General features: G+C 43.3%; 1 protein-coding gene across 1 annotated transcript in view; it reads left to right on the top strand.

Moving 5' to 3' along the window:
• The first annotated feature begins 3,562 nt into the window (after window positions 1-3,562).
• ARIH1 (ariadne RBR E3 ubiquitin protein ligase 1) overlaps window positions 3,563-13,182 on the top strand; it is a 131,584-nt gene continuing 121,964 nt past the window's right edge. Inside the window, exon 1 of the mRNA XM_065411671.1 lies at window positions 3,563-3,931. Coding sequence (XP_065267743.1) covers window positions 3,563-3,931 — 369 coding nt within the window. The remainder of the gene's footprint in view (window positions 3,932-13,182) is intronic.

Genomic DNA, 13,182 nt, shown 5'->3' with positions numbered 1-13,182 from the left:
TGATGATTTTAAAACATGAGTTAAATCTAATAAAATGGTTGTGAAACATTTTTCAGTTTTTACTATGGTGCCATACCGTCCTCTGTCATCCTCACAGTCTCACCCCTCTTTGGCCCTCACCCGCCCTAGTATATTTAACCCCCCCACCCACCCAAATTTCAATTCCTGGGGAAAACACTGCCCCAAGGCTATGGAGAATCAGCCCCATGAAGCCGGAGGAGGAGAGGCTGGATGCTTGACCGAACTGCACAGTCCGACTGGATCTGCGGTGAGTAACAGCACAGGACAGCTGGCTGGCTGGCTGAGTTGGTAGCATGCTGTCCTCTGGGCCAGGGTGCAGACTGTTACTAACCCAAGCTGAGTCCTTTGCGAGGCCCAAGAAGGTGGTAGGAATAAGTATTGTACACACTCCCTTACCAGAGACCCACAACCTTAACATTCAGACTGCCACTGTCCAGTGGTCTGACACTAGCCCACCAGCTGACAGACAGAGACCGGTGCTTACAGTACCCTGAAAAAAGTGTGTGGGTCTGTCATTATCTAGAGATATGAAATCACCTGCCTGTCCCCCAGCTCTTCCTGCAGCTCCTGGGGCTCACCGTCGCCCTCTCCCTGACAGGAGGGCTGCAGCGGGTCCCCTCTTCTCATTCCCAGGCAAGGAGGCAGAGGAGAGCGGTGAGGAGCAGAGGGGAGGGCAAAGGGTAGAGCTGCCCTGAGCTGCTATGCTCTTTCTGCTCTTCCCCACCCCTCCTGTGAGAACAGTGTCCGCTCCAGAGGGGAGGGAAGGGGAGGAGAGCTCAGTCTGCCTCCTGCAGCAGCCCCAATGGGATGCTTTTCTCCAGGAGGCAGGGCTGTGGGGAAAACAGCCAGTTAGAGGGGTTTCCGTTGGTGAAACGTGCACTGTTTAGCTACAGGGCTGCACCTGTAGTGATTTAATTTGTGGGCGCTGCAACACAGTGGGCTTTAACACTGACAGAGGTCCAGCGGCAGGGCCCAGCATGCAGCAGAGGAGACGCCACCTTGGAACAACGCAGGATTTATTTCTCTAACCCTCATGAAGTTTTCTAGACCCTCAATCTCAAACTGCCATGATACCAGACATAAATATGGGTCAGACCAATGGTCCATCTAGCCCAGTATCCTGTCTCCTGCCGTGGCCAGTGCCAGAGCTTTTACAATAGTAAAGATTGCGATAGTCCCTGTCATTTCAATAGTAAAGATACAGCAACAGCAGGTTCGTTCGTGGGATGGCAGTAAAGTGGGGTCCAAAATGAGCAATACGCTCATTGTGAAATAGAGGAATGAATACACTTAGACTGTAAGCCCCTTGAGACAGGGACTAACTTTTCTATGTTTGCACAGCACCTAGCATGATGGGGTCCTGGTCCATGACTAGGGCTTCTAGGCACCTATTTTTGCAAATAAATGATGCTGATAGGAGTGAATGGAGGTTCCTAACTTAATCCCAATCCTACAAACATGCACATGCTTAACTTTACATACAGGAGTAGTGCTGCTGAAATCAAAGGGGCTGCTCACACACAGAGTAAAGCATGTGAGTAAGTGTTTGTAGGATTGGGCCTTTAGGCAAGCAGGAGCCAGGGTGTGAAGCAGAAAAACATGGTGGTTCTCTAGTTCCATATCATATTTATGGCACCCCTCCATCTCCTCCTCCTATATTACAGAGATGGAATGTTGTCAAATGTATGTAACATGCCCCCGCAGCAAGTTTTGCATTGAGAAATATTTTCAAAGGATTTATGGTAGCCCTGATTTTATTTCATTAATACTTTTACTTTCAACTCATATATTATCTGTCATTTCTATTTAATCAAAACTGACCCAGTATTATAGGCATTTGCTCTACCGACATGAGATTACTATGCAAATATACATTAAAGGCCTTTATTTTAACATATGTTTGGTTTTTAAAGATGTTTGGAACCCCAGCAGTCAATGGGCAGCAAAGCAGTCTGATAGATTGTAGTCACTGATTTACTTAAATTGACGCCATTTCCCTGCTGCACTGAAAAATCAGCACAAAGACCACACATCACATTTTTTCAGTATCTTCTCCAGTTAGAAACGGGATTGTGATTCATACCTATGGGCTGCTGGTATTTCTGAAAAGCATGAATTTCGCTATAAACTGAGCCAATATTGCAAATACAATCCACCCATTCCTACCCCAAATTACACCATCCCTACTCCAAATGATGCCAGTGCTAATCCCCACCCATCCCTACTTTAAGCCTGTACCCCTCCTTATAACAACTCCCAACCCAAAATCCCATCCATCCATCCATCCCTATGCTAACCACAAATCCCATCCACTCATCCGTAAACCAACCCTCTACCCCAAATCCCATCTACCAATCCCTATGCCAACCCCAAATCCCATCAACTCATCCCTATGCCAGCCCCCATCACGAATCCCATCCACCCATCCCTACGCCAACCCTCTACCCCAAATCCCATTGACCTATCCCTATGCCAACCTCCTACCCCAAATCCCATTCACTCATTCCTACACCAACCCCCTACTGTAAATCCCATCCACCCATCCCTATGCCAGCCCCCTACCCCAAATCCCATCAACTCATCCCTACGCCAACCTCCCACCCCAAATCCCATCCACATGCCAACCTCCCACCCCAAATCTCATCCACTTACCCGTACACCACCTTCCCACCCCAAATCCCATTCACCCACCCACCCCTACGCCAACCTTGCAACTCAAATCCCACCCGCCCATCCCTATGCCAACTCCCCACCCGCCCCTCCCTATGCCAATCCTCTACTCATCCCCCCATAGAACTGCCTCCTCATCTCTATCACAAACCATCCCTATGCTGACCCCTCCCAACATGCTATGGGATGGGGCTGCAGTGAAGGGGCCGTGCGCCCTGCTGGTGGGGCTGGGCAGTATGTGCCAGACATGGGATCACACAGCCTGAATTGGGCCCCCACTCCCACTCAGAGGGGCCCAATGGTGACTTAGTTGCTTAGCTACCACAGTGGACATTGCCTAGAACCTTCACCGACAGACTGACAGTACAGCAATGGGGGAGGAGAAAGAAAAGGGCTGCCACACTCAACATGGCGGATACAATGAGAGGCCTAGCAGGGTTTCGCCACATCCAAGATGGCGTCCGTAACGGTGAGGAAACCAGCTGAGGGACCTTTCGCCACACTCAAGATGGCCACAACAACACCCAAAATGGCAGCCGCAACAGAAACGAAACCCAGCGTTTTGCCACGCCCAAGATGGCCGTCGCAACGCCGAGTAAGGCCAGACCCTCCTCCGGCCTCACTCAAGATGGCGGCCGCGATGTAATGGCGCGCACGGCAGAGCCCCGCCAAGCGTACGTACGTGCGTGCGTGCCGCGGCGCGCGGTGACGGAGGGGGTCCGCCGCGTCCCTTTGTTGGCTCAGCGGCGGCGGCGGCGCTGTGTGTTGTTGTCCCGCGGGCAGAGGCAGGCCGCGGCGCAGGAGCAGCCAGGAGCCCGCGCGGGGGGAGGGCTCAGGGTCGGCGCGGGCAGCCCCGGGCCGCCGCCTCGCCATGGACTCGGACGAGGGCTACAATTACGAGTTCGACGAGGACGAGGAGTGCAGCGAGGACAGCGGCGCCGAGGAGGACGAGGACGACGACGACGAGGACGACGAGCCCGACGACGATAACCTGGACCTGGGCGAGGTGGAGCTGGTGGAGCCCGGGCTGGGCGTAGGAGGCGAGCGCGACGGGCTGCTGTGCGGGGAGACGGGCGGGCTGGGCCCCGGCGGCGGCAGCGGGCTGGGCGGCGGGCCGGGCCCCGGCGGGGGCGGCGGCGGCCACGAGCAGGAGGAGGACTATCGCTACGAGGTGCTGACGGCCGAGCAGATCCTGCAGCACATGGTGGAGTGTATCCGGGAGGTCAACGAGGTCATCCAGGTGCGGGCCGGGCCGGGCGGGAGGGAGGCGGCCAGGCCGGGCCTGAGGGATCGGTTGCCGGGGGACCCGCCCCCTAGCCGGGAGCGGTGCGAGCGCGGCGGTTTCGGGGGGTGGGGTGGGGGTGAAAGCAGCGGGCCTTCTTTGGGGGTGGTGACACTGGATGCGGGGCGGGTGGCAGTGGCAGGTTGGGGTATGTTCTCCGGGGTGGGTGGTGGGTGGGATTGCCAAAGGCCAAACAATCTCTCTGCAGAATTATCAACGAGGCGGGTGGTGATAACCTTTCTCTCACCCACGATAACAGCACAGAGGTCTGAATCCCATCAGAGGCAGGGATCCCCCTCCCCCTCCCCGGGAAAAAATATTCTGCTACAGCTAATCTCTTTTGTCTCTAATGTCTGTACTATCAAACTAGCCTGTTGTGGATCACCTGATCTTTGTGTCCTGCGCATCCTTGGATTTCAGCTTCAGGTTGGAATTTGGGGTGTGGAGGAATGGGGCTAAAATCATTCTCGGACTTCTGTAAGGGTTCAGCTCTATCTTGGTATAACAACCATTCCATACTTGACATTTCAGGAAACTTGTTGCTTGCAGTGGCTTAATCAAGGAGGTTAAGAGATCATTTTCCCCCTGGGTACCTATCTGTCTTGGTTCTAAACATGTAGTAATTTATTAGCTAAAGTATGTGGTTCTCCTATCTCCTTCTGACTTCTGTTTACCATTTTAGTTAAGTATGACATGCTGTTTACCTCTGTAGTCTAATTTGAGGAGGGGATGGTAGGTAGCACATGCACAGAGCGGAATGAGAACATGATTGCTTCTACAAACTTAAAGTCAGATAATAAAATTTGGTTACGAGGACAGGTTTCCTCAAATGCATGGTCTCCTGTTGGTGAATTTGGATTGTTTCTTTTGATATAACTACTTTATCTCAGGACTGGGTGAGCCCAATAACTGCCTCTTTAAAAAAACAAAAACAAAAACAAAAAAAAACAAAAAAAACCCCCAACAACCACCAAACAAAAAAACAAACCCTCTGGTCAATTAACTGTGTTGGAGTTGAGAAAACTGAAGGCAGTTTGTTTGTTTAATGGGTGTGTGGGTGTGGGGGGGATGGAAAAAGAATCTTTACTTAAAAAAATTTTAAGGTTTTTTTTTTTTTAATTTTTTTAAATTTTTTGGTCCATCCAAAGAACTTGGTTTGTATAGACCAGTATACATACCTTTGGCTAACATTGCAAAATGCTTGTTCTGTCTGCTTGAGTCACTATTCAATTTATACAATAAAATGGAGATACATTTGATACTCCACAGAATTATTTCCTTATATCCAGGTTTGTCACCCTCACTTGTTCCAGGGTGTATTTAACAAGTTATGTAGTTAGTAAGTACATACAATATGAATAATGAGTGTGACACTGACAAATTATTTTTTCTGGGTGTCTGGCTATAGGAAATAAAAAAAAAAAATTAAAGAATATAACAGAGTCGTCTATGTATTAAACAGTCTTCCAAACCAAACCTCTTATGTAAAAATCTTCTACATCAGAACGCTAACAACTGAAAAACTGTTATAAAGATAACTTAAGCTATCATGCTTATGTTGGTACTGTACTATGCTGCATTAAATCATTAGGCCACTTTCAGCATGGTTCTTTGCCTAAGATATGACACTCTATCACTAATGTAAAATTAAAAAACACAGGCAATTTGAACCAGACTAGCCTTACTCTAGTTCAGTTTGCGGGCTGGATGCATTCAGTGCCCAAGGTTTTGATTACAAATTAGTAAATGGTAAATGGTAGGAATTCTGGTGATGGTTAAAATTTTGTTCTTAATTGAAAGGGCTGCTTCATCTACTGCCTTCAGACAATATGACAATATTTTTATACTGATGACTCACTACTTAGTCTCTCTTGATGCATTTTGTTGCATCTGAACCAGCTTCCTGACTGCTTCACAGCAATGACATGAATTTGCTTTACACAAGCCTACGAAGGCCCATATTAAGCTTAAGAGCAAGGCTATTGTATGTTATAAATCAGAGTTATTTTGACTATAATTTCTAATTTTCCTTTAGTCTTTTTCTGTTTAATTATAAGTTGTGTAGATGAGGCTTTGTGGGTGAACAGCAGTGACCATGAATTGATAGCATTATTATTCTAGAACCAGAGAAAAGGTTGCACAGTTGTACTCAGAGAGCTAAATCCTGCCCTGTAGTATCTCTGCCATTCCAGTGCTGATTAGGATAGATGAATGATTTTTATTGGATTTTTGTATTTAAATACATCTTTATTTTTAAACTATTTACAATTAAATTTGAAATTGACAAACTTACTATAATCTCTTAAAATTTTTAAATAAAAAAAATTAAGCAGTACATATTTGCTGCTGAAGTTTTAAAGAAAGTTAGACTGCTGAACTGATGGGGAAATCACTGGCTAAGCGTCTGGAACCAAGAGTTTGTTGTAGTGCTAAGCCACCTCTTGACAGTAGTAGCCTCTTTTGCAGCTGCAGAGAGAATATTATCTTCATTTTTAGTTTGTTCAACTAGTTCAGTTTAATGACTAGTTTATTCAAAGTTGAGAAGCCGATTGGGAGCTGAAAAAGCAGGAAAGCTTGTTTTAGTGTTCTGATCTCTGGGGGAAAAAAAAAAAAGAGGTGTGAGGAAGAGATCTACTAGTTCTAAACTCTTGAAGGACATTGTTTCTGGTAACCATCAGTTAAAGACCCTAATGACAGAATACTTGCTTAGTTTAAATAAATCTGTTTTAAATACAAATAATGTTTTATCAACTTTTTTCTTATGTATGCAGTGCATTTAAGGTAGTTTTATTTAACTAATAAAACAGTTTTAAAATACTACTTGCACATTTTAATTGAATTCCATGTTCCATCCAAATGCATCGTTACACAAATCACAAGTAAAAAGTTAATCTGTGTTAATATAAAAAGTTAAATAAATGTCATTTACCATTTTCTAATATCATAAATGCAAAAATTAAGAATCTGAATAAATGTTCGTTATATAACTGCTTAAATAAATGTGTATAGATAGACTATATCTTCTGGTTAGGCAAAAAGTACCAAATATAATATAAAGGCTATATATTTAACTGCAAATCAACATGTTTTAGTGGGTGTACCAATCAGAGAAACAACTTTTCCTTAGGAAAATAAAGTAGAAATGCAAAACAAAATAAAAATTGATGGTTTAAATAAGGTTTCCTGCTTGCTGATTTAAATTGATTAAAATTGGTGATTTAAATCAAAGTGATATAAATCAGTTCTGATTCATTCCTCAGCAGTCAGTGAGTTGTACCAAGTGTGTATGTAAAGTGCTAGAGAAGTATTAAAGGGCCATTGAGGACTAGATTGAAAATTGAGCTTTTCTAGACTTGAACGTGAACCACTCAGCAGCTTCTGTGCCTCATTCATTAATTTCTAAGTCAAGGCGTGGTCTTTTGTACATATCTTTCTTTTTTTAATATTGCCTCTTGGAGCAGTAGTAATTGTGTGTGCGTGGTCACCTAGACTCCTGCAGTGGGCCTCTCGAGACAAGACATCCAGAGTTACTTAAAGTTATAACTAACACACACACACACACACACCCCATCGCTCGTAGACATGCAAGATACCCTGATCCTTCATTACATTCATAGATTCTGAGGCCAGAAGGACCTAGACAACACAGGCCATAGAACTTCCCCAAAATAGATCTTAGAGCATGTAGTAGCAGAGAGCATTAATTTCATTGGGGCTCCACACAGGCATTATGGTCTGCCAGTCCAGAACAACTTGTAGGAGCAATGTTTTTATAGATAGCAAAGCCATTTTACTGCTGTTTTATATTTTTATGGCTCTGAATTAGCTCTAAGTCTGCAAGACTTTTTTGTTTAATGCACATGAGTTCAGAAAATCCGTTTCAGTGCTTGGGCTAGAATAGTAACATGTAAACTTTTGACCTAAAATCAGCTTAAGCACTAGAGGGAATCAGAAGAGGGTTGTTGATTTGAATGCCAGTGGATTTAAAATCTGTTCATGGATAAATAGACTTACTTTGGTATTTATAAAGATATACAGTCAGGCTTTTTTATTTTATTTTTTTTTAAATTGATCTTCCAGTGATTGCTATTCTCTACTCCTCTGTTGCTGTTTGCTTTCTGATAAAAGATTCCAGGATTCTCGTCTGCGACATTCAACCAGGATTGCTGCTGCTGTTTTAGGTTCAGTAAACCTTATTTAGGGTCACATAGTAATACTGGCCCAGATCCTGCTGCAGATCCGTGGTGGCAGTCCCACTTGTTCCATCCAGTATTCGATGTTTTGGCTTCTCTGTATCTTCATTCAGCTTACTGATAGTGTCCACTGTCAAGCAGTGGATAAAACAGGGGTGGGCAAACTTTTTGGCCTGAGGGCCACATCTGGGTGGGGAAAATGCATTCAGGGCCATGAATGTAGGGCTGTGGCAGGGGGTTGGGGTGCGGGAGGGAGTGTGGCGTGTGGGAGGAGGCAGGAAGGGGCTCAGGGCAGGGGGTTGGGGTGCAGGAGGGTGTGAAGTGCAGGAGGGGGCTCAGGGTTGGGGCGCAGGAGGGGCGCAGGGTGCGGCAGGGGGCTCAGGGCAGGGGGTTGGGGCACAGGAGGGGTGCGGCAGGGGGCTCAGGGCAGGGGGTTGGCAATCCTGCGGGCCGTAGTTTGCGCACCCTTGGGATAAAATCATGTTTACGGCTATTTTGTAATGGATGATAATTCATATCATATTAGTTAAAGTGAGATGTTTGATGAAGAGTTGCCCAATATCTGGGAAGTTTAGCATTGTCTGGCAGTTCTACCAGAGTTAGTGAATATACCTGTATCTGATCAGAATCTAGGTGCAAAAGTTAGACTGACTTTGTAGAATTTTTTGACTGAGCAAACTTGCAGTTGTAGCAAAGGAAAAATACTAATTAAAGCTGGAAAAGCTACACATGGATAAAACACAGAATCTGGCTGGTATAATTTCCATGTGCTAGCAGGTTCAATGGGTCTTTGGCCATATTAAAACGTTTGCCAGAAAGCATAATAAGGCAAATCTTAAACGGTAACAGTTTATTATCGGATTTGACTTGGTCTGAGCCCATGCTGAAATTGTAACTTAATTTAAATAAAATTCTAGGGCACAAGCATAGCAAACTAACTGATAAGTCTCAAAATGTGATTGTAAACAGGGAATTATCATCGAGGAGGTGTGTTTATAGTGGGGTCACACTGCGATCTGTTCTTGGCCCTGCTCTATTTAACATTTTTATTTGAGAAAACAGGATCATTGCTGATAAAATTTGCAGGTGACTCAAAAATTGGGGGAATGGTAAATTATGAAGAGGACAGGTCACTGAGAGCAATCTGGATTACTTGGTAAACTGGGTGCAAGGAAACAGTGTTTTTAATATGGCTGAATGTAAATGCATACATCTAGGAACAAAGACTGTAGGCCATATTTACAGGATGAGCGACTTTATCCTGGGAAGCAGTGACTCTGGAAAAGATTTGGAGGTTCGTGTGTCTAATCAGCTGAACATGAGCCCCAGTATGATGCTGTGGCCAAAAGGGTTAATGCGATCCTTGGATGCATAAACAGGGGACTCTCGAGTAGGAGTGGACAGATTATTTTACCTCTATATTTGGTACTGGTGCGACTGCTGTGGGAATACAGTCCAGAACTGGTGTCCACAATTCATAAAGGATGTTGATAAATTGGAGAGGCTTCAGAGAAGAGCTGTGAGAATGACTAAATGATTAGAAAACATGCCTTATAGTGATAGACTCAAGGAGCTCAATCTATTTACAAAGAGGATTAAAGACTTGGTTAGTCTATAAATACCTCCACAAGGAACAAATATTTAATAATGGGCTCTTCTAGCAGAGAAAGGTGTAACACGATCTAATGGCTGAAAATTGAAGCTAGACAAAGTCAGACTGGAAATTAAGAGTAGTTTACCAAGGACCAATTTACTAAGGATCATGTTGGATTCTCCATCAGTGACAATTTTAAAATCAATATTGGATGTCTTTCTAAAAGAAATGCTCTGGGAATTAATTTGGGGAAATTCCCTGGCCTGTTAGACAGAAAGTTGGAGTAGATGACCACAATGGTTTCTTCTGGCCTTTGAATCTATGAAAACTTAATTGCAAATTTCCTAATGATAGAATTTGTCATGCTGTTGAAATGCTGACTGTCACTTTTTTCTGAGGCTGGATACTCTACATTACATTAAAACATCACTTCCTCAACTCCCATCAAGAATGACCATACAATTCTAGGACCATTGTGGAGATGATTATGTTAAATGAGATAAGTTCTTGGCCCAATGTCAGTGATTCAGCAATTCGCAAATTCTTGACCTTTTAATCTGAAAATGACTGCTTCCAGAACTAGGTGCAACTTCTTTTTTACCACTAGAGACTGGGTGCAACAGAGCCAGTGGAAACACTACCAAATTACTCTAAACTGCTGAAAACATCACATTTATTATATCTGCATGCTTGCACAGACATAAGCAGAATTGCAGATGCTTGGTAATGTTTGCTACATATAGCACTAAGCATTTATGGTGCTAATATCTGACTAAAAACTCACTCTTCTTTTGAGGAAGAACTATTGTGGGGTGCAGCTAACACAAGGGGAAGATGTGTGAATAAGTCACTTAATTCCAGACAGGAACAGCATGAGTTTTTCAGCTAACCAATCTTGAAACCATAGGTCAGAATGTTATCTCAGAATCTGATTGTGTACAGCACTGAACCACTTTGCAAACCACTTTGGGTTTTGAACATCAAAATAAGCATTCAGATTTCTTACATATTTTCCCCAAGGCTTTTGCAGAGTAACTTACTGGGCTGATTTTTAAACCAACAAACATATGCTGGGAGATATCTGAGATTTGATCCACTAAGAGTCAAGGCTTTCTTGTTAAAAGGGACACTTCCGATACAAATGACTGTCTTGCCAAGTGTTTCTTCTGTCAAATCTTTATTAATAGGATTATGCCTGAATAAATGGTTCACTAACTATGTTAGTATTGAGGCTTTTCTGTATCAGGTCACTACTTCTAGCTTGACTCCATTTATTTGGATTCACGTTTTATTTTGGTCTTCTGTGAATAATACAATTGTGAAAATTAAGCTTTAATCTTTTGATCCATATTTCTACTTATTTTGAAGTCTCAGTAGAATGGTTGGTAATGTGGATAATTAGTTTTGTTCGTTATAGCTTTCTTCTCTTTTCATTTAAAGCAAAAGGCTTGTGTGACTTCAATCTTTTCCCCATCTTGGTAAATAGGCTTTACTTGAGCCTCTGAATTATATCAGTAGTGCTGTTGCCAGTAGTGGAACTAGTCTTTTGCAGTCTTGGAATGGGTAAAGGTATTAAGAATATTTGACTAAAAATCCTAGGTGGCTGACATGGCAAAAATATTGCTCAAGACTCATGAAGAACCCACCAACATGTAAGGGAAAAACTGTTGAGAGTCTGGCAGGGTTTCATAATTGCATAATTTGTAGTTTGGTGCTCTGTCCTGCAAGATGCTGAGCATTTTGGCCCTGATTCAGTGAAGTGCTTAAGCATGTGCTTAAGCGCTTTGCTGGATTGGAACGAAATGCTCAGCACCATGCAGGATCCAGACCTCGTACAAAAATACCGCTATATCTTAAATTTAACATACTGGGTTCTCAGAAGTTGAACAGATGAAATGTAGTATATTTTGAGTGCTTGTAGTATTGAAAATTGGTACCTCAGTTAGGGCCTAGTCCTGCTTCCATTGACATTAGCAAGTCTTGTTGATGTCTGTGGGGGGAGAGTCAGACCCTTACTGGATAAAAACCTTCACACAGAGACACACAATATCCAGACCACTCCTAAGTTACAATGCAGTGTTTGTTAAAAGTATTGAGGAACAGCTTTTTCAAGAGTACAGCACAAATGGGGCCGTGCAAATTCCCCAGAATGCTCTCTGGCAGTTAAATAGAGCTCTTTTGTAGCAAGTGTGAACTTATTGTTGCTTGGAAAAAGTGGTACTATTAAACAATGGTTTTCCTTAGATGTTCTGGTTAGTACAGAATGTACTGATTTCTGGCATGGGATTTATGAAATATCCTCAATGTTGACTAGACTCAGTATTGCTGGCAACACAGTCAAAACGTGTTGCCCACAGTAGGATTGATTTGCCAGTGGCTGCAGAAAATGCTGATACCATACTGGCTTGTATTAAAAATCTTACCTAATGTCTGAGATGGACTCTTGAAAATGTTACGTACTCAAAACTGCCTGATAGCATTCTAAGTAGAAGTATGTTGTAGGAATAGGCACATTTAAATCTAATAGGCATTATGTTCTCATCTGTCCTAGTAGCCTGTATGAGGTAAATTGTGACACCTTGGAGTCTGTCTTCTCAGTGAGTACTTGGCTTATAATGAAATACAGTTTAGGGTCCTAAGCATTGTGATGCTAGAAGGAAATGCTTTATTCCTTCATGCTTCTGTCATATGGTGTTTATAAGGTGTTTCATTATAGCAAGAATGCATTGTTTCCCAGGAGCAGGGCAGCTTTCATTCTGACAAAGCTCTCCTGTAAGATCTGCTTCTTGTAATTATTGTGCAGGTTTAAAAATGATTATATGGTACTTGTTTGTACAAATTGGTCAATTGGCTCACCTGTCAGTTAATTTCAGACATTTTCCATTGCATAAAATAGCTGTTCTTTGGAATTAAAGATTAATTTTTTACAGGATGGTTTAAACAAAGCAGATCCTGCATCTTGGCAGGGGATTAGACGTGATGACCCTTGTGGTTCCTTCTAACCCTGTGGTCCTATGATTCTATATATATTTTGAATTCTTTTCTTTAGTAGGATAGGCAAGTCCACTATATTTGTACAAGTTTACATAGTAACCTGAACTTCAGAGCTAAGTGGTATATTTGGCTAATGCCTTAGACTTCTGTCTCTAGCAGTGAGTTAAAATTCCAGCTCTGGTCATGAGTTTAAAAAAAAATAATAATAATAATAATTTGCTGGTCTCATTCTTGCCCTTAGCATCATCTTGCAAAAATCACCACACATCAATGGGATTATGGCAGCCTTCACATAAGAAGCCCAGGACTGTACTAGGAAGTTGACACAGGTCAGCACTAGATGTGTTGGAGATGCTTTCATGGTGCCTGAAAACATTGCCTTGCTCTAGCTCCTGTCAAATCAGAGGTGGGCAAACTACGGTCTGCGG

This window comes from Emys orbicularis, chromosome 10 (assembly GCF_028017835.1).
Source record: "Emys orbicularis isolate rEmyOrb1 chromosome 10, rEmyOrb1.hap1, whole genome shotgun sequence".
In the NCBI taxonomy this organism is placed as follows: domain Eukaryota; kingdom Metazoa; phylum Chordata; order Testudines; family Emydidae; genus Emys; species Emys orbicularis.
This window is presented reverse-complemented; position numbering and strand designations above follow the sequence as displayed.